Source organism: Drosophila tropicalis, unplaced genomic scaffold (genome assembly GCF_018151085.1).
Source record: "Drosophila tropicalis isolate 14030-0801.00 unplaced genomic scaffold, ASM1815108v1 contig_593, whole genome shotgun sequence".
Taxonomy (NCBI): domain Eukaryota; kingdom Metazoa; phylum Arthropoda; class Insecta; order Diptera; family Drosophilidae; genus Drosophila; species Drosophila tropicalis.
Genome location: NW_027173070.1, coordinates 22,428,950 through 22,452,040, shown reverse-complemented (window position 1 = coordinate 22,452,040; position 23,091 = coordinate 22,428,950). Strand labels below are relative to the sequence as shown.

Here is a 23,091-nt window from a genome sequence, read left to right as displayed (position 1 = left end):
ACGGTTGGAAACTAACTGAAATGCTGAAATTTTCGAAATTTCAATCCTTATCAGGTTGAGGCCACGAACATGTATCTTGCAGATACTTCAAACATGTATCGTGCAGATACTTCGAACTCATACAAAACGCTTCGAACTCATACGAAAACAGTTTAAGTTGCCGCGCATTGCAGTAAAGGATGTATAAAATAATGCAGGGCTTTGGTGGACTTTTTGGGAGGATACAAATTCAGATGGTTTACCTAATTTTGGATTCTAGGATTGCTCAGATTAATTAGGATGTTGGATGTCTCGCAGGAACTGTTTACTGTATGTTGCCGGTTTGATGTCGAACAGGTTCGAAACGGAGTGACTCGAGACTGAAGCCGGCGACCTTGAGATGTATGTATGTAGATTTGTGTACTCGTGTGTGTGTGTGAATGAGTTACGTGCATGTGTGTCTGTGTGTGAGAGAGTGTTTGACGGTGTGTGAGCGTTTAATTTGAATTGTCTATTTCCGGTTGATGGTGTTGTTGTAACTGTAAATAAAAGCAATTATGTATGTATGTGAATAAAATGCAAAAAGAATGGAAATTCTTCTATATAGATTCTAGACTCTATCTCTCTCTCTCTCTCTCTTACTCGCGAGATCGATCTCTCATGCTGTTAATGTCAAAGCCAGTTTGCTTTGTTGCAGCCTCTGGCTAGGGTAGTGGGGCGTATGTTGGAGGCTATATCCCGCCCAGTTACAGTAAGATTCGATGTATTTTTGCGATTGTCTCTATATCTATATCTATGGGGTGTATGTATGTGTGTGTGTGTGTGTGTTTGTGTTAATGACAAAGCATAGAACGCTGAGGGCCCCCTGGCCAAACGAAATGAAACTTTGTGCGGCATCACAGCTACAGCTCCCCAAAAGCAAAGAGACAGACAGAAAGAGAGAGCGAGAGAGATAGAGAACCAGAGACTTTGAAGCAGTAGAAAGATGAACGGGGCAACAGCGGAACAGCAATGCCTTAGGGATCCAAAAGGCGACTGCGACTGAGACTGAGACTGCGACGACGACGACGACGGCTACGAAACGAAGGCAGCTGAAATATTTTGCTGCCCTTGGGGCATGCAAAGAAAAACTTGTGATAAATATGCCTCAGGCTAAGTTTCAAAACATATATAGAGCAGGCGGGGGGGTGAGACCGAAAGGGAGAGATAGAACAGGGATGGAAATAATGGTAAAGAGTAAAGAAATGCTAGTACAACTACAGTAAGGATTGCATTTAGACAGCTGTAATTAAAATGAGTGAGAAGTTTTAACACCCCTTCCCCTTAGCCATCTCCCACCACCGTTGGGACACACCAATCTTCGCCTTGCTTCCCCCCTCCCCTCTATCATCATTCACGCATTTATGTCGCATTCGCATCATTTTTCATTGGCAATTGTTTCGCTTTGCCTTGGGCCATATTAATTTTCGTACATACTTCATATTATTTTGCTATTTGCATACAAGTTGCCTTACCCCTCCCCCCTGGGCATTGTGATAGTAGCAACTATGTATGTGCCCACATATATGAATATATAGGGTATGCATGTGGGATCGTGATTCTCTTACTCTATCGCCAGTGACATTTCAATTTTTCATATTCTACGACGAGTTGTTGGAAATTGTTGCAATTTTATCGCTCATTTCACTCATTGTGAATGGCAATACGAATGTGGGTGAGGGGTAGGTGATAAGGGGGGATGGGAGGGTGGTTAGGTAAAGGACTTTTATTGTTTCGAGTGAATGAATCGTCGGTTGTGGGGGTATGAGGCAGCCTTTTATTTTGATGTCGCTTTGGGTTTTTGCCATTTTAAATATTTTTTTAATCACAAGCTCACGCACACACACACACACCCATGCCAGCCACCCACACCGACACACATACGCAGTCACGGCTCACTCATACATACATATGGCAATATTTCAAGCCAATTTGCTGCAGTTAGCCGCCAGCGGACTGGCAACAAAATAATTCGACAAAATGTGTGCGGCGCGCTTTATGCTTTATGTTTGGTTAGCTTCAGGGCAGCAAAAGAGAGGGGAGGGGAATGGGACAGAGTGGGGGAGTCCGTGGTACGGAGTGGGTGGATTGTTTTGGGTTGCAAGGTGGTCAAATGATATGTATGGAAGTCAAACTTATCAGCTTTTTGGTCTTCATCTGGCAATTTCTTGTAATAAGATTTGTAATTGCTTTGCTCCCCCCACCCCCCTTCTTTAGCCTCATCCAATGTCAGGGCTCACTTCCACGCCCATTTATGGCATATTTATTCACGTAAATATGTAGTTTTTCATGGTTTGTGCATTTGCATGTTAATCAATATGGATTCGTGTATTTGTGGGCAAACAAACACAAAATGCCAATCCATATGCTCAGAATTTCCGCAATTTACACATGTATACACACATATATATATATATATATATATGTATGTATATATATTGTATTTTTTTGTTGTTCCGTTCAACCATCATCATTATTATTATTATTATTTACCACCACACACATACAAACACATGAGTGTGTGTGTGTATATTTTAAATATTTTTTATTATTAACAACGCAGAGAGTGAAAAAAAAGAAGGCTCATAAAATTCACAATGCCTGCCTTTAGGCCTTTTACTTAATGATGCCATTTTTGCGCCGCCAACTGAAATTCGCGTTAAATTTTTTAACACACGACTGAACTGCAGCAACAAATACAACATACCGATACATATACACACACACATACATCCATATATGTATGTATGTATTTAGGTCTACAGCACATATTTATGACCATATCGAGTCATTTCACTTACATTTGTTTGTTAATGATGCTAAAGTGACTCATACGCATTGTTGACATAAACAAAATGTTTTAGATCATTCTGTGCTCAACCAAGAACTTGTGGTTATCAAGTATTTCTTGCTCTGATTCTGATAAGACACACACGCCACAAGACTAAAGGTGTGACAGACAGTTTCAAAGCCCCTCATGTGATATATGGAGACATTTTGTTAGTTTCCTGAAGCAACTTTAAAAGAGGTATAACCCTTGAGTCTCATTGAATGACTTTATACTCTCTAGACTTCTAAAAATGTATATTTGTATGTATATTGCTTATTTGCCGTCCCACTGAAACTCAAACAACTCTTGTAGAGATATTTACAACAATTAGTCAGATGTAATGCGGAAGAGAAGACCTTTCCGACCGAATAAGGTATACATGTTCTTGATCAGCCGATAACACCATAACCGCCTGTTCTAAGCCTTCCAAATATATTTAACAAAAACAACAATATCTATGCAATCTAGCGAAAATATCGGGGGATACACTTTTGCAATTGAATAGAAAGTCTGGAGTTTGTGATAGAATTATAAATATTACCTCAATACTTGGCTTACTTTTATTTGTTTACTTCAATGCATACCTACTAAATAGATTCAAGTGTTCTAATGATTCTTCTATACCACATTACACCGCTATCAAGCCTGCCCCCCTAACCCACACCACCTTCTAATATCTTGAACCAAGAGCAATTTTTACAAATTTTGAAATTGTGTAAATCAATTGTATGCCCAATTGCACAAGCAGAAGTTCTATTGGCCTTATATCTAGATTCATTTATTACAAATACTTAACAACAGAAGAACTCGGAAAATATACTCCCTTGCTGGGCTTTTTAAACTTATTGAGAAATTTTTAAAAAATTTATCTAATTGATGAAGATTGGGTGACTATATCATATAGCTCCCATAGGACCGATCGGTTGAAAACAGTGACTATGATCAATATCTTCGTTATTTCCTATGATTGTAGGCCATTCTTTTGCAAACATAAGTCTTTTTAGATAAAACGTTCTTCCACATTGATGGCTAATAGGTAAGGAAAGAGTTACCAAAAAAGTTGCAAGGGTATACAAACTTTGACGCGGTCGAAGTTAGCCTCGGCCCTCTGGTTAGCTCTAATATGTATTTTAACTACCTGATACTTAGAAATGACACTTCAGGCATAAATAAAAATATTTAGACGACATCAGAAAAGACCATATTAAAGAAAGATGTGGAAAGATCCAGTACATAATAGTATGTTGAATCGTATCAAAGCTACCTGGACTTACTGTCGGTCGAATTTCAAGGCTTGAAAGCCTTTTAATGTAAGACATTGAAGCTTGGAGGACCATCCAGTTAAGCTTCAACAGAAAATGGCCTGGAGTCGGTTTGCTTTCAACATTTTTTATATGTCAGCAAGTTGATATATTGGAGTTTATTTCATATGATATAGTAACAGATTGACTGTCATTCCATACACTTGGAGAAAATACCATAGAGTTGAAGAAATTTGCTATTTTTCAGTAAGATTTTTCTAGTATTTGTTTTCCCATTTGAGTGATAATCTTTGATAGGTTTGATAGTCTAATCTAGATATAAAAATATAAAACAAAATAGTCTTTTGGAAATGTTTCTATTAATATAGATATTTGATTTGATTTGCTTTTCGTATACAACTTTCTATAGCATTTTTAGCTCAGTGTGTCATAATTATAATTTTCGTTCATGATTGAGCAACTTTCTGTGGCTATGATAAAACCAACCGAGAGGCAATTCAACTGCAATTGCGGACATCCTTCTGTCGTTAACAATGCGTGACATTTATCATTAACTGAACTGCATACATACATACATTCATACATATATACTGCCTGACATATGAGACTAACTTTTCAAAAAAGAAAAAAAAAACCATACGGGACTGTACATAACAATATGTGTATGTATGTATGTGTGCATTGTGCCTGTGTGTGTGCATAATTTTTAATGATTTACAAACTAGCCCCTAGCTTAAAAACTGACAGTTGATATCATCCAAAGACAGGCGGTATGAGGGAAATATAATGCAAAAAAGCAAAAATCGCCGCCAGTTATGAATGAGAGACGAAACGATGAAGAAGAGAGACCAGTTCTTCTGTTCTTCATTTCCAGGTTTTCGGGGTGCAAAAGAAATGCAAAGGAAGGAGAACGGAAAAGGATTGCTCGAACATGCAACTTAGGAATGGCGGGAAGTAAGGTAGGCTTACATATGTGTGTGTGTGTGTTTGTGTGTATATATGTAGTAGCAGTAGAAGAACTGCACTGAAGGCGACGACAAAAACAAAAAAAAAAAAATACAGTGGAAGTTAAAAATAAGTTAACTTAAATTTTGCTGCAGGGCTTCTCTGTTGCATTTTGCATATAATGAGGGTGCCCACATGGCGGAGCGGGCTTGCTGCTGGTTCCCCTTGTCACCTGGCCGCAATTTTGGAGACAATTACAAAGGACAAAACGTCAACTGTGATTGTGGCCATAAACATACACAGACACACACGCACACTCACACTCAGTCAAACACACACGTTATACCAGTTGGTAGTCATAATTATAGGATGGTCAAAGCAATTTTTGTTATTTTTAAATTATGTTTTATACACTGCAATTTGTTGGCAGCTGTAGCAACAATTGACCCACTGCATCTCCTTTGGTCCCGCCACCAAATGTCAACCAAACAAAACACTTGTCCAAACAGTCCAACCTGGCCCACCCACCCATCGAAGCGCTTGTCATCCACCCACCGCGCCACATTCATATGTGTATGTGCAACAAGTTAGTAAGTGAATAACAAAGCGAGAACAAAACAAAAAAATATCTATGTTATTCACCTGCTTCCCTTCCGCTTTGGTGGACACACTAAAAGAGACTAAAAAGGGGGTCTAAACATTAGCGGGGAGTTCACTGTTGCGACTTGGCCCAAACATGTTGCTGGCAAACATGTTGCAAGCGTTATCAGCTGGAACGTAAACACAACCACCAACCGTGGTTCCACATTTCAGCGAGCAAAGCCAAACCAAAATATGTGTTTCTCAACATCTATTCTTATCCAAACCTCTAAGCTGCTCCAAAAGTATGAAATACGGTCACCTTTTCGTCTAGTGTTGGTTAAATATCAGGCTATTGCTAACGCCACTTCGATTTGACCTACAAAACTCTTTTGTGGGTTTAGATAGATTATATTATTGAAAATGAAAATATCGCAAAAACCAATATCGTTCCAGTGTTGGAAAAGATGTTTGGTGAACTGCTTTCTCTTATCTACAACATTAGATGCTTAACTTTCACCGATTCTAGAGCCATCGTAATAGCCAACTTTACTTTGTTGCAGATTTACGATTTTAGAAGCAGTGTGCAAGCCCCTAGTAAGCAAAGAAGACAGCAAACTAAGTATCCATATCCGCAACTCAGAGCTAAAACCCGTCAGACAACCGAACGGGAACTCCCCGCACCCGGCATGGCACCCCGCCGCAACATTCACCTTCTCCTGCCTGCGTTTGGCCGGAGGGCATTCGCTTGTAATTATAATATTTCAACCCAAATGTGACCTAAGGCCATGCGCCAATGATGGATTTCAACTCTCTGCTCTGGCTCTGGCTCTCTGCCTCGGTCGCTGCCTCAGCATATATAATATTGCCGAGGTGTGCCGCTGTTCCGAATTTGTTGTCGATGTTGCTGCTGCTGCCGCTGCTGCTGCCGATGTTGTTGTTGTTTCTGTTGTTGTTAGCTGTGCAATTTGTGGCCTGGGGGTCCAGCGGATTGGCCTGGAGCCATACATGTGAATAAAATTACATTCACTATTTTATATAGACGATATATGTATACATATTTGAATTGTTATGTATGTATGTATGTTTGTATGTGGGGAATGTATATAAGTATCTGGGATAGAGAGAAAATCGTATGTAGGTAGAAATAATTGAATTGGTACCATCAGCTAAATCACTGTGAACCGACAGAGTCAGGGCAATAACAAGATTAGATCATAGTTCGGACCAAAGTAGTCGTAGTAGTAGTAGTTGTAGAAGAAGGAGAAAGAAGAAGAAGTAGAAGTAGAAATATGGCCGCTGGCCATCTCACAATGGAAAAGGGTAAAACATAAACGAAGCACTGCCACTGACAATCCACAATCCACTAACCAAAGTCTCTCACCTCCCCCGTCAACCCATTTATTCCTCTTTCTCTCTCTCTCTCTCTGTCTCCTTCTCTTATGTCTCACACTCAACATTTGTATTTATGCCAGCTGAACATTAATCAAGCCAAACAACCAAATAACTTATGGCCATGGCTAATAGAGACATTGCCAGTTGGTTAGTTGGGAAGGCTGGGATGATGGCTTTGCTAACCAAAACAGAAACTGAAACTTTTCTCTCTCCCTCCAGTTGGTTGTTGGTGTTGGTCGAAGTGTGAGTGTGTGTGTGTGTGTGTGTGTGTGTGTGTCTAGGTGTACAAATAATAGCTGGACTATCATTTTAAGCAATTGACACAGATTTCCCCACTCGGTTATAACTTAGACTAATGGTTGTGTTATAATTTTTGGCAAAATTATTCCTGTTCTCTGCTCCAACAATCATCGAGGATGACAAATATACGGCTCAAATGCATTTATTTGGTAATTCAATGGATGTTCCAAATCATATGTTATCTATGAGAATTTTCTTATCATAAGATAAGTTTCTTGTTTATGGTCTATTCGAAAAATATCTTTAGTCGAAATTCTCTAGCAACTCAAAGGGAAGATATAAAAATATTCTTCTCAATAGTTTTTCCTCGACTTAAGTTATCAAGAGTCAAGAGTCGACTCCAATTCGTGAAATCTTAAAAAGTTTGGTCTAAGCATATATACATATTTATATACATAAATCCTTCAGGAATCGACTTTTATCTTTACAAAGATATTTTTAGATTGTGCTAGTAATTTTTGCGGTCAATGTTAAGAGGCAAAGTGGAATTAACAATTTTTAATAGTTTCTGTAAATTGCTGTAAAACTTTTAGTTGCATTTAGTTGATCAGTATTTAATTATTATAATTAATATAATTTTTGCATTTATTAAACCCTTTTTAGACGTCTATATTAAGGACCTTTATGGATGAATCTAAAGAGAGCCTAAGAAGTATCGCCATCTTAAAGGGTTTTTGCTTTTTCTAACTCGCCTCACGACCAACTGTTGAGCCTTCAAAGGGCAGAATAAAATTATTCTTTATACTTTTAGCAGTTTTGTTGTTTTATACCTGGTATTAATTTAATTGATTTCCAAAATCTTGGCTCTTTAATTAATTTTATAACCTTTTCAGGAGACACAAGCTTTGCCGTTCTTTTTTCGCTTCATGTAGTTTGAATTCCCAACTGCTTTTAGCGTTGAAGACATGGTATGGCCATTAGAACTTTGGATTCTTTAGCAAAGATCAGCTGACTGAACTTGGTGGTTCTTGAAATAGCTCAACACACAACCTTCTTACCTTTTCTGCTGCCTAAGATTACAAATCTTATAAATTATAAAGATTTTTGGACCTCAAGAAGGCTAAAACTTAGTTTTGATCAACTCCAAAAAGGTGGAAATCTAGACAAACATTTTACAACATATCAAAAGGTTGGACAATTAGTAGGAAGCCAAAAAATGATAGAGTTAAAGCCTTAATAAAAAGTGTTTTCACTAAGTTGTAATTCCCAACTAGTTTCAACGCTCAAAATATGATATCGTTACCACAAAATCTGCTTATAATAAATGGTCTTTCTTCCTAGTGGTCCTTCAAAAACCTATACAGACAACATTATCTTTTCCGAACGTTCGTAAGATTTATTGACCTCAAGCTAGCTATTTTTTTATTTGTCCTAAAGTTATTAGGAGTAAGTGTAGCTTCTGTTCATATCAAGTAGTTTTTAGTTACCTTATTTTGTTGAGTTTGTTTCAAAATTAATATCCAATTACTTTACTGAAACACGTGTGTGGTCTGATAAGAACGAACAGTTTTGACTGACAAAATTGAAGGACGACATTTCTGTTAAGTAAATAAAAGTCCCTCAGAAGGATTGTCTTTATCTTGCCGAAATATCAATACTTACTGTTTCCGATTCATCTCGTTTCAGTACTTGGGCAATGGGTAATTGAAAATCATTGGATTCTGTGACCGGCTTTTGCAATTTAATTCACTTATGCATGTGATGTTTATATGTATGTATGTGTGTCTGTTTGTTTGTACGTAATCTTGTAATTAAATTGACATTAATTAAACTTACGCCACCTGCTGTTGCCGCCGTTTGCTGCTGCTTGCTGCTGCTGCTGTTGCTGTTGCTGCCTGGCTATGGGTGTTGCTGCTGCTGTTGCCGTAGTTGCTGCTGCTGCTCTCAAGTGCTGCTCATTAAGCAATTAAGGGATAATTATCAACGGAGTTGCCTTTTTGCAATTTTCATGCGCAAAGTGTTAAAATCACTTAATAGGCAGCTCATATTGGTCCATGCCCATGGTATTCTTGTTGCTGTTGTTGTTTTTGTTGGCAGCCGCCGACATTTTCACCTGAGTTCCTACATGTGTGCTTATGTATGTGTGTGTGTGTGTGTGTGTGTGTGTGTTTGTGTACGCACGCGGCTGTTTGTTTAAGTGTAGCGTTAAACGGGCAACTGACAAGCAGGCAAAACCACGAACAGTCACACCTGTATGCTCGTTTTGCATGTGAGTGTGTGTGTGTGTATGTGTGTGTGTAATGTTATGCCAACAACAACAGCAACAACAACTAGACATTGCCCATGAGTGATTCGCTGAAGCATAAGCCTCACATAAATGCAGTTAAAAGCGAACTTACATGCAGACACACTGACACTTTGGCAGACAACTAACCAAACAGCAGCCAAAGGACCGCCAACAGCTACCAACAGCCAACGCCAGTCAGTCAGTCAGTCATTGAGTCAGTAAAGCAATTTACAGACATATGTTGCACACAAACAGACACACACACTCACACCCAATTTAAACACAACGCTTCTCCCTCCAGAAAAGGTCGACTAGAAGGATTGAGTCAATAGCATTGAGATTCAGCTTGAAATTGACACGCAAAAAATTGTAGAACTCGGGCAACTAATTTAATAATTCAGAAAATCACCGAGTTGGGGGCAGTAATCAATTTCAGATCGACACATCCTAAAATAATGAAAGCGATTATGTTAGACTCAATAAAAATATGACTTCCAATATATAGAAAAGAGGAGAAAGTGATAAGGAAGCAACTTCTTCAAAAACTACGAAATTCTTATTATATTTTAACATATTTCTATTTAAAGGATTCGAAAGCAATTAATGTTTAAAAATGTTATGAATTGTTTCAGGTAATAGAGAAAGAGACGTTACTGGAAGATAGGTGACTAACTTTACGAGTTAAACTATTCCAGTAGATATAACAGCCACTTCAAAAAGGTATAAAAAACTGTCTCTATTACTATATTGAAAAGCGATTCTTTCAGAAAATCGGAGAGTGAACAAATCTGCAATCCCAGGTGATGAAAGGGCGAACTATGAAGCTAACTATAATTTACCAGCACTAGCAACTATGGTCTCCATTTGTCCTATCATTAGGTGCAAAGTACATCCATACAGTAAAACGGGGTTTGGTCAAGGATCCTCGTTGTTCATGTGCCTAATTGACTGGGCCACTAAGACAACTCATCTGCCAAAGACTTCATAAGATAATGTTCTTTCAAAACACAGTGTCAATTGTAGCAACCTTTGATGTTTAACTTCCAGATAATAACAAAAATAGGATTCTCTAGTAATTATAGTAGGTTTATAGAACATTCGATTATGTTGAAAGGGAATTTGGTCAAGAATATTTGGAACGGGGAAATATTACAATGGATTTGCTTGCCAGCTTTGTGGTAATCTTCCAGATCATTTTATCAATTGATTTTTTAACTGAGGGAAACTCTCATAAAATCTGTCCCCATGATAATTCATTATCTGATACTGAGCGATCCAACTCCTTGATCGATTATTTCGATCTTAATTTAGACACAAATAAAGAACTTCGTGATCTGATCGTTTTCGGTCACAATGGTCTCCGAAATCGTTTGGCAGAACGGTTAGATGTCTGCGACATGATAACCATGTTTTGGGATACCAAATTGTCTGACATGGCCCGTTGTCGTCACCTTAATTGTTCCAGCCACCAACAGGACATGCAATGTAAGCAACAATTGGAAACAACTGTGTTTTTCAAATTCGGCAATGTCACTGCCCAAGATTTGGCCTGGAGTATGTTTCTGTGGCCTAACTTTCAAATGGAGAACTTCATACAAAGGGCTATATTCCATTGGTACAGGGATCACATGAGGCTAAAGCCACCCAAGAAAGTCTACCACCGCCAGAACTATTTTTATGAGCTACACTTTGAGAGAACTAATCGATTTGCCCAAATAATTAATCCGCCAACAAATGCTGTGGGTTGTTCCCTTGCAAAGTGAGTCACTAAGATTAAAAGGCTAAAATAGGCATTCGAAAATAATTTGATAAGGTCAGAAGAAGAGTTTTCTAATGGAATTAGAAGAGTTTAAAATAAGCTAATTCTAAACAATTTAGTTGAAGAATAGAAAGGACTTGAAAGGAACGGATTAGCAATTAAAAGATGTTTGATTGACTAGTTTGAATTTCGATATCTCTTGAGGAACATAAATAGGTTTTAATTTCGTTGGTTTATGGCAAAGAAGGATTTTGCTATGGTCTTAAGAAAGATCAAAAATTAATTAAATCTTTGGTTAAATCTGGTGGAAGATCAAATAGCTTAGATCATTTCTTGGGCAGGACAATAAACCTGGTAGAGTATATTTCAACGAGGGTGAAATTTCGACAGAGTAATAAAATGTCAGAATAATGTCCCTTCAGAGATAGCTTAAAGAAATCTTTTAATAATTGTTTTGAGAATCTTCAGAACTTATACAAAAGATGAGTGATCTATATCATAAGACATCATATCATCTATACATATTACAAATTTGCCTCTTATCTATCTCTTAATGACATTTCTTATCTATCTATTTAGATTATCAGCTGGGTTAAGTCTGGTGTGCTACTATATGGCCCTTTTGCCACCAGTAAACGCTACAATATATTTACGTGAGCGACCCTCCGAGTACCAATGTCCTTTTAATTATCCCGTTCACGATGAATTGTTTTCCCATTTGTGCAAGTACGCAGAATATCGTCCTGAAGTCGTCACATAATATATATTAAATATGTTAATGGATTTCGATGAAAGAGAGTGTCCTAAGTAAATGTTTAAGTAGATGCAAAGTTAATCATCGCCCCTCCCATCACACATACCACCAAATGCCCAATCTCCGCACCACCTGGCATGTGAATGTGACCCTTATCATCTTCATGGGTCTTGGTCTCTCTGTACCAACATCCCAAAGCGAACACTTTCGCCTCAAACCAAATGCAAAAAGGCCACATAAATTCCTGTTTCTGGTTTTGTTTAAGTTTTTGGTTTTGGTTTTGGTTTTTGGATGGTCCGGCTGGGTCTCTCCTCTTGTCTTTTGTGTGTAGTTGGTATTAACCATGGCGTGAGCTGGAGATGGAAAAGAGATGGTCATAAACGGATTGCCCCGAGGGGTTTTTTGTGAAACTTGCCTTGTTGTTGTTGTTGTTGTTGCACACTTTTCAAAAATGCCTGTCAATGCGTGACATTTCATATTTAAGTTTATAATCTGCATGCATTACTTTTTGGGAATCGCACAATAGGGAGAGGGTGGGAAGGGGGAGAGAGAGACACAGAGACACACACAGAGTTGGAAAAGATAAAAAGAGTGGAGAGAGGAGAGGAGGGGTATAGTCATGTAGAAAATTTAATGGCATACAAAATTAACTGGAGGCTAATTTTCAATAAAACTGACAGATATCTGTGTGTGTGTGTGTGTGTTTGTGTGTGCCTCAACTAAATTGCAATGAAATGAGACATAAACAAATACAAGCAAAAACAAATGACTGTTTTAGAAATTAAACAAAAACTTAATAAATACCTGGAAGCAATAAAGTTGCAATTAATAACGGGGTTTTCCACACACGCACACACACACACTAACACAGTGCCTCATAATCCCTCATTCCCACTTACTCCCCCACACTCTTTCTCACTCTTTCTCTTGCTGTCTCTTTCTATCTATCTGTTGCTGTTTACTGAATGCTTGGAACATGTTGCAATGTTGCAACAAACCAGTTCCATGCCTTATCAGTATCGGCAATAACAAATCCACGGCCCCCTTCCCCCACTCACAGTCAAACCTCTTCACACCACACACACACAGGGATCTCATTCCCGTTCTATTCCTTTGCCGGCAGGCTTCTACGTAAACACAACGAATTCCAAATCCAAATCCGAATCCACGTCCTCATCATCGACACGAACATGTTGCGACGAGATGAAGATTGCCCCAAGGCAAACACACCGAACCTCCTCATATCTCTCTGCCTCAGCTTCAGTGAGAGAGTTTTGTTGTATTTTTTTTTTTTTTTTTTTTTTTTTTGGGGGTTTTTTACGTTGCGATTGGGCCCAGACTCCGTCAGGGCCTTGCTTGTTGGTTGGTTGTCTCCTACTCCTCCTCCTCCGATCCACCTTCTTTTCCTGCAGTGGCTGCTGCTCCAGCTCCTCAACCTCTCTACCTCTACCTCAGTACAGTTCCACCTTGGCCTCGGGACATTCGCTTGTAATTATAATATTTCATCCCAAAAGTGGCTTCCAGGCATCAGTCAGTTTCGTTTGCGGTATGTGGTAAGGGATGGCAAGGGAAATGAAAAGAAGGGCAGGAGTGTAGTAGTAGCAGCAGCAGCAGCAGCCCGAGGATTTGGCCAAGAAGAGACGGAGATGTAGAATTGGCAACAATGCAGCAGCAGCAGCGCAGCGCAGCGCCAACAATGATGAATTTTTGAACTCAACATATATAGAGAAGGGGATACAGTGAAAACTGCCGAAACTGAATCTCAATGTCCAAGGTGGCTCCTTCGAGATGGTAGCGTGAAACGATTGCTGTAAGTTAGTCTGTCAATCAATACCTTATTTATTAATAAACACAAACTAACATCTTCACTTGAATCACCTTGACCATCTAAATCGAAAGTTATCAGTCGTTGTCTAAGACCTCGCAGGTTTTAAGGTGTCACCTTGTAAGTATATAAGCCAATGATGTCGAACATTGGCCAATTCTTATTTCGTTTATGTTCTATGAATATGAAAAGTCAATAATATATAAAAATGTATATAGCTTCGCCACAGATCTTTGATCTAATTGTAAGCCTAATCCAATTGTGTACGATATTTTGTCACTCTGACATCTCTAGAGCTGTTAAATGACCCCAAGGATTTTCATTTCGTTTTTGTGTGTTTGCCTTTTAAATAGGTAATAGATATGAATGTATGTATGTATGTCTGACTATATGTGTGACTGAATGTATTGGTTATATCCTAACCCGAAATCCCCCGTTCAAATTAGCCTTCAATGGCTAGCCTGAACGTAATAAGCCGTCACACTGCAAACGCTTTTGGGGGAAAAGAAGGAATGACGATGGAAAAACGCTGACACTTGAAAATGAAATGCAATTCGGCTGGTCCTCGAACTGTGGCCTCGGTTGTGTCGCCTGTCATTGCAACGGTATTAAGTGCAATCCAAATCCAAATAGCTTGACAGAAAACAACGGATTTCATGGTATACCCACCACTCGGATTTCCAGTTAAGCGTTTGCGTTTTGCTTTTTGTTTGGCATTGTGATAAATTGAGCCACTCGCCCGGCAGCTACAATCATATTGAATGCTAAAATAATGCTCATCTGGAGCAGTCGCTAGCCTGGCCACTGCCCATGTTCCCATGTTCCCATGTCCCTATCCCTGGCCTTGGCTTGCTGCTTCAGCTCTATATTCATATTACCACATCGTTTGCGGCGACATTTAATTAAAATTTCTTTCTGCTGATACGTTTGGCCAAAAGTTTTGGGATTTCGCGTTTATCGGCTGCAATTTAGTGGCTTGAAGATAACTCTCGTCGCTTAATAGGCAAATGCAGTCTGTGTCGAGTTCACATTCCGAGTCATTGGGAGCCATAAAACGACGCTTAATGACCAATTGGTGGAGCCAGGACTCTGGCCAGGGACCTTTCTCTCTCCCCCCACTCTGTGTGCGGTTGGCTCTGACTTGGCGGCTTATCAGGCCGACTGGCTCTAGCCATAATTGTGGCTGCACTGGAGGTCTGTGAGTGTGCCAATGATATTACACATACGCCGCATAGGCTGCATTTTAATTTCCTGACTCCGTGGTTTTTGCTTGGGTGGCGGAAACGGAAACTAGTAGTGCCGCCTTTTGCACTGCCATTTTGAGAGACTTCCTTTCTAAGGGAGTTCTTTAGTGGAGTGCAGTCCTTTTCTTTTCAATTTGTTATAGAACATTTCGTTTTTTCTGTTAATTGTTCAAATGTATGCGAGATATATATATATATATATTTTCTGCAAACAAATTATGCGCTTCAATAAGCAAAAAGCGGGGCATATGTCAAAAGTCTAAAGCATTTTAGGCACAAAATTTAATTAACATTCAAATGAAACAAACGAACTTCCCCACAGAGGGTGTGAGTGTGTGTGTGTGTGTGAGTGTGTGCAATGAATTTGAAAGCGTTATTCATGTAGAAATTTATGCAACTGTCAGTAGCACACACAACAAAATCAAATTCCAAAAATTGCAGTTTGTTCTTGTCTCGAGTAAGTCAGCTAAATAAATTGCCATTTCGCATAAATGATTGAGCATTGGCTCAATTTTGTATTCATTTCTTTTTCCTTTTTGTTCTCTCATTTCGTCTTCCATTTCATGTCGAATGCCTTTAATTAGAGACAATCATAACTAGTTTAAAGAAGAGGATTCCGCATCGTCGAGTCGAAGTCAAGTCCTAAGTGCCCGCAAGGTCTACTTCTTGCCTCGAATTGCTGCCAGCGATGGGCGAAGGAGCCACCAAATGGGCAGCAGAAGCAGCAGAAGCAGCGGCAGCAGCAAATACATGGCAAATAAAAATAAACTAAAAGAAAAAAGAAAAAACAACTGCATTTTAGTTGCGCCCTACCAACATGGCCAAAAGCTAAACAATTTTACACTCTCCAAAAAATCCTTTTAAAAAAATAAAATAAGTTCACATTTCAAATATAATTTCATACTCTAAATTACAAATAGTAAAACATAAATTATCAATATGATCAATAATCTGAGACTTCAAGCCTTAACTAGGAATACTCATGATAAACTTACTAAACTTAAATACTTTGAATTTTAGGAATGCTTGGACCAATTTATATAGAAGGGAATCAATTTTTTAATTATGTAACCAGAGTATGACCCTTTTTGAAGTGAATCAAAACTGGGCTAACAATTTTTTGTTTTAAATGTGTTTTTATCTTTTAGCTTCCTCAATACGAGGTCAATGACCTTTTATATCAGATCGCCCAGAATGTATTCCCTTGTCTATTGTTTCCTAAAAGTCTAGAAGATATTAGTTTCTTGATCCCCATCTGTAGATCTTTAACATATTTGATTGCCCTTTAGATATACACATTCATTTGAAGATATAGGCAACAAAATTTGTCGCATTGTATGGATTTATTATGTTTTTCAGCTAGAGTTGGTCTATAAATTTCAGGTACTGATTCGAAATCTTCAGACATGCTGTTTCTTTTTGCATTTTTTGAGAGTATTTCCCGAAAATTTGGAAAAAATAAACCCTGCAAATATGTTCAGAGACTTATAAGGACACTACAAAGTGGACTCCTGTAACTTCAGATGATTGGAAAACAAATAGCTCCTAAAAGATAAACCTAAATATCTAGTTTTTTAAGTTTCATTCTTATTTAGGGTTCAATTGTCTATATTCATGTAAATATCTGTAATATTCATAATAGCTTCTATCAATCAGATACTTTCTGGAGTTGTTAATGTATAAATAATTCCAAGAAAGGATAATTTAACTTTGATTTGTTTTCAGTGTAGGAGTTTTGCTGGGCAAAGGCTTGTACATTTACCGAGTACATACCCCCAAAGTTGAAGGAGCCGCCGATGCTGTTGCTGCCGGTGCTGGCGATGACTGTACGAAAAAGCGTCGCTGCGTTAAAAAAAGTGCCTCCGGCTGGAAGCGTCGGCAGCGGCAGCATCAGTCGTACGCTTCGCTTTACTAATGTTGCCCCAGGACCTAGTCGTCGCTTTGATGAGCGAGACAGCAGCAACAGCAAAGGATGATGAGGATGAGAACATTGTAGAAGAGAGAGCGAGCCATTTGCAGAGAGAGAGAGAGAGAGAGTGAGAGGATGAGAGATCGTGGAATGGGCAGGAGCACAGTACGGAAATGGCCTAAGGATTTGCGCTTGCGCAATTGTTTAAAACAGGGACCGTAAATAATGATTATTTTTTTTTTCTTTAAATGAAAAAATCATTTACTTATAGAGGACTTAGAAAAGAATAGATTACACCAAAATATTTAATTCGATGCCATCTATGCATTTTTGGAAAGATTTTTAAAAATTCAATTTTTTCAATTTTCTTCAAAAAAGATCATTAATTTTGAGTAATTTAATAAGAATCATCCATAAAAATCTTTTTTGATCAAAAAAAATAAAAATCAAAAATAATGATTAAAAATGATTTTTATTTTTTTCGCTCAAAATAAAACTCACTTTTGAAAAACGGCTTCCATGTTAAATATTTTCAAAATATTTTTGCACATCCTTAAAAAGGAGTTCAAGGACTACCACTCCATAAAATTTTTTTTTTTTTTGCATTAGTATTAATACCAATTTTATCATTGTTTTCATTTTTCATACATTTGTCAAAAGCTAAAGCTTTAAAATTCTTACCAACTATAGAAAATAGAACTGCTTACAGCTATCTATGATATTTATATCAACTTTACACACATCTCTACACAGATATATATATATTTTTTTAAAATCGAAAATGCCGTACAATAGCAAGAAAATGCAAAAGTCGAATTCAAGCCAGATTCATATGTATAAAAATAGTAATTTTGTGGCCCAGTCGTAAGTAATAGATCAAGTCCTAAAGATTCTATATATAGGTTCTCCCAACAACAACAACAGAGCATCCTCGACATATTCCAGCAATATTAACATCACGGCAGATGGTCAACACTTGGTCAACGGAGTCAATAACATCAAGGAGCGTTATCTGAGGGCGGAACCTAAATTGCCGAACCTAGAAGAACGTGCCGCCATGTCAAGTAATAAAAGCCTCTATAAATTATCTCAACAATTGGCTGAAGTCAGTGAGGATGAGAATGAGAGTAAGATATACTTGGATACCGAACCTGAAAAGCATCGCAAGAACGAAAAATTCAAGCTTAATCAACTTTGTGCGGATGTGGAGGATAGTGACAGTTGCCCAGCTCCTGATGAACCCAAAAGGAAATACCTACGAAAACGGAAAAGTCATCGGTCATCCGCAGAAGACAGTTTGACTCAGGATAATGTCGGTGACTATATCAAGGAACAGGTCAGATTGATGACATTAAAACGCTTGGCCGAAGATGAAAATGATTGGCTCTGTGAAAGTCCCAAAAAGGAAGAGGAAAACTTACAAATATTGACTGCTCGCAACAGAATACCCCAAGCCAATGTTTCACCCCGTGCCAAGGTATTTAATAAGTTAGTTACTATATAATTTCCTAACCAAATAATTGTGCCCTTCTACAAGCTAACTAAGAAACGTTTTGTCGATAGAGGTTCCAATCCCATAAGTGAATCCGAATATTCTCTACAGTCATTGAATTTCAGATTGAGCAACTTTCCAGGCAAACAACTTCTAAGAAAAATTGGTAAGTTCTTTCAATCCACAGAATTTAGTTTATTGGGCAAGAAGGGTCTATTTTCTTAGTGCTTCGCTTGGGATCGGCCAATGTATCCAGTCAAATCTTGACATTAAGATGTAAGCTTATGATGTACACTTACAGTTAAGTGTTTTAGAATTGTGAGACCTCTAAGATGTGATATGGCTGTTAACTTTTTCAGTATGTGGTATATATATGGATCAGACAAAAGCATTGCAAAAAAGTCATATTCGACCTCTTTGAATTCACTTTGATAATGCAGAGTCCTTATAATATTTCTCAAGTTTCGTTGCCAATTTGAGTAAGGGTAAAGATATGTAAGACAAAGTGATTAAAATCTCTTCTATGGGTGTCCTAATCCAAATCTTAATAGCAACTGTGAGACTTTAGTTAAAAGAAAAGGTGGAAATTCTAAAACCTAGTATATCCAATCGCAAATCTAGCTGTTCATAGAATATTTGCTAGGTCAACAAAACTTTTAGGGTCTAACATTTCTTAATTTTTGCAGCTTACAAAAGTGTCAAAATTTCTTGCCCCTGTTATTTTTTTTTTTTAGATGCTTATTATTACATATATACTCTGATCGTGCATATGTTTTTTATTGGATATTTGATATATATTCTGTTTGTCGACGTTAATGAGTATTTGAATGAAGAACGGCGTTATTTGGCCAAGATGGAAACTGCCTTTTTCCCGCTGAAATTTGTGTACTTTCTACTGCGTTTGCTGAGTGTGCGCATATTTTAACAGGGCCAAGAACAAAGAAACCAACAAATGGTGGCAAAAAAGACTACAGGACTTATATTTAAATTTTGGAGTTTTTAATCCGAAACACATACATACATACATACATATATTTCATATTTGAATAATAATAAAATTTGATATGTTTTATTCTCTACACAAAAGTGTAAAATATTTATAAATGAATATTATTCGGGCATAAGTGTTGAAATAAACGAATGCGCTTGAACGCCTCCGTCACCTGCCACGCCCCGCACCGTTTGCCAAATGAAAAATAAACAGTAAGCCTTTGTTGCTATGTATATATGTATATATATATATATGTACTTTGATATCAGCCAGCACACGTATAAAAATCGCCAACAAAAACAAAGGACTAACCATAATAAAAGCGGCATAGAGACACGCCAAAATAAACGCGGCAAAATTGTAAAGTGTTAGAAATAATAAATTATTGCTGTTATTCTAAATGGGTATTAGAAATTGTTCATATGTTCATGAATAAATTTAACTCTCGTTTCATGACAATGTGAAAAGTTTTAGTTGAAACAGAACAGAACACAAACAGAAAGATCCTTTAAAAACCTTTGGAATGTGGAATTGAAAAGGACTTTTCTATTTTTCTGAAGGACCATCGGAAAATAAATTAAAATTTTTACAGTTAAACAGAGTATACATATATCGATCTTTATCCGAATGGAAGTATAGAGTGCTTGTATTATTATAGAACTAAGATATTTGGCAAAGACTTCTTAGGGAAACCATTTCCCTGGGGTCACTTTGTTGGCTCTTACTGGTAAGTTCTAACTTTTCTGTATTGGACCCTATTCAAATATGTTCTAAACTTATAAGAAATTATTCAATTCTGTGGAAATCCAGTATTATCCTTGCCTAGCCCAGATTGAAATATTTTTAGTGTTTTTGGAATACTCACAAAGCTTTTTACCCTTGCTGAAAGTATATGTAATATCAAATAACATTTCCGTTCCGTTTGCAATCTCATTGAAAGTTTCTTAACTTAAATGTTTTGTTTTATTAGTATACATTTATTGCTGTTCTAGCATATCAAGCTTGAATTAGCAACACAGTGAAGTTCTAGTCATAGAATTGTTTAATTTATATAATTGTATCTTTTTGCTGACTCGACAATAGAAGGAATCATTTCAAGCTGATGTTTTCCTTTCAACTTAAACAACGAGCCAATAAAATATTGAAGTTATGCAACGTTATCAATCGAAAACCTTGGTACTTTGGTATGTTTCCAATGTTGAAATTCATAAGGACCTTAATATACCGTTTGTAAAGGATGAAATAGCAGAGTTTAGTATTAGATATATTGAGAGACTGCACAACCACTCCAACTTATCTAGCTCTAAGTCTACTTGATTACATATATTAGACGTTCCAAATAGAATTTAACTTTTGTTTTATATCTGTACACACACATAAATATAAATATATATACCAAATAAAATGAAGCTCCTGTAATAATGTACATACACATGTATAAATACTTAAGTAGATTTAATTACTCATCTGTATAACTTAAGAGTTTATATATAATAGTTGACTCAGTGGAGCTGACCATTCCTGTTATCTTTTATGTATCTTCAAATTTACTGATTGTCCAAGATTGTCCAGATTGTACATAAAAACAGAGGGCCGGGGCTAACTTTGACCGCGTCAAAGTTTGTATACCCTTGCAACTTTTTTGGTAACTCTTTCCTTACCTATTAGCCATCAATGTGGAAGAACGTTTTATCTAAAAAGGCTTATGTTTGCGAAAGAATGGCCTACAATCATAGGAAATAACGAAGATATTGACCAAAGTCACAGTTTTCGCCCGATCGTTCCTATGGGAGCTATATGATATAGTCACCCGATCTTTATCAAATTCGGCACAGTCATTAACAGATATACTAAACTAACAAATGTTTAATTTGAAAGCAATCGCGGTAAAAGTAACGAAGTTATTTACAAAAGTCACTGTTTTCGACCGATCGTTCCTATGGGAGCTATATGACTTTGTATATAGTCATCCGATCTTGATCAAATTTGGCACAGTCGTTTATAAGCGTAATAAACTCTCTAATATTAAGTGACTTTGGGGTTTGTATGGGAGCTATATGATATAGTGGTCCGATCCGGCTGAATCCGAGATATACAACGCCTGCAGTATATACAAGCCTAGGTGCAAAATTTCAGCTCTGTAGCTCTTACGGTCTAGGAGGAGTTTGCGTTGATCCAGACGGACGGACGGACGGACGGACGGACGGACATGGCTATTTGAACTCGTCTCGTCGTGCTGATCAAGAATATATATACTTTGTATGGTCGGAGATGCTTCGTTCTATGCGTTGCACACTTCTGACCAAAATTAATATACCCTTTTTGCAAGGGTATAAAAACATACAATATATTATTAAAATAAAGAAATACCATCCTGCAAAAAGACATCTTGAAAAGGATGCAAATTGTAAAAATTAAACATTTCAAAGAGCTTCTTAATTGACCAACCTTTATGGCCTTCTTCTTTAATAGTCGCATTTTACCACCATTTTAGTCCCTCTAAGGACTAATTACAGATGAGCTTTCTGGCTCTTAGAGGTTTTCCAATCTCTTGAACATTTTGTTAATTTTTTCTGCAATGCCATCTACCTTGGCTCAGTTTTTGCTCAAATATTGCAAATGTGATATTAATATGGAAATCAACTAAAAAATATTTACCGCGACAAAATACTTTCTCTTTATAAAATTGTTCACCATCAATGTACCGACAAGATACCCTTTATATCCACCGGATATGAATTCAGTGAATACAGGTAATAGATATCCCATTTAGCTTCGTGGCAGATGTGTAGAAATCCTTGTTAAGTATTTTCAAACGAGTGGAACACGGGTAGTTTCGCGTGGTCCATCATCCTTTGAATTTAAAGAGTTAATTGGGAAAGGAGTAACTCCGCGTGTAACCCTCTTTCTGGTTGCGTGTGAGAGTGTGCTTTGTGGGTGTATGTGTGTGTGTGTGTGCGTTTATTGTTATCACAACAACATCATCTAAATTATCATGGCCAAAGGCGACAACAACAACTATAGCAACAGCAACAGCAACAGCTTACAACGTAAACACAAGACGAACAATGCGACTGGCGACGAGTCTCGAGACACCAAAACATGAACATTTTTACTAATAAATTGCTAAAGGCCGATTTCTTTTTCTACCCTACAACCCATAGATATTAGATGGGTATCTACTGTACATAGCTAATTAAGGAATGACCACTTTATATAGAGCTTGTAATTGAAACGAATATCTGGGACTTTCTTGTTCATCTTATCAGTATTGGAATATTTTTCAGTATAATTTGAGTATTTGGGCTCTAAACCATAAAGTGAACTTGCAAGATTGTTTTCAAGTTTCTTATCCATTAATCACCCTACACCCTTCATGTAATACCGTTTATCCTTAAAACATGTAACCACCAACTTCAACCAAGAAAACTTGCTGATTGTCCCAGGACAGATTGCAAATTCGCTTCACCGCTGTCAAATAATTTTTGGCATATAACTTTATATAACTTTTTGTTGTGTATTTTGAGTTATTTGTCACTTAATTATAGGAGTCAGTAAATT

The 23,091-nt window shown here is 37.4% G+C and overlaps 1 protein-coding gene across 3 annotated transcripts; it reads left to right on the top strand.

Moving 5' to 3' along the window:
- Window positions 1-17,736: 17,736 nt before the first annotated feature.
- Window positions 17,737-19,625, top strand: LOC137577400 (uncharacterized). Of its 3 annotated transcripts, none has more exons than XM_068290856.1 (4): window positions 17,737-17,911; window positions 17,993-18,524; window positions 18,585-18,705; window positions 19,274-19,625. In XM_068290856.1, exons 1-4 carry the CDS (start codon window positions 17,763-17,765, stop codon window positions 19,462-19,464), a joined length of 993 nt encoding a protein of 330 aa, XP_068146957.1. In that variant the 5' UTR covers window positions 17,737-17,762; the 3' UTR covers window positions 19,465-19,625. The 3 variants fall into 3 exon arrangements, with proteins under 3 accessions (XP_068146957.1, XP_068146956.1, XP_068146958.1); XM_068290855.1 differs by having other exon boundaries at window positions 17,972-18,524; XM_068290857.1 differs by lacking the exon at window positions 19,274-19,625 and adding an exon at window positions 18,765-18,915 and having other exon boundaries at window positions 17,972-18,524.
- Window positions 19,626-23,091: the final 3,466 nt, after the last annotated feature.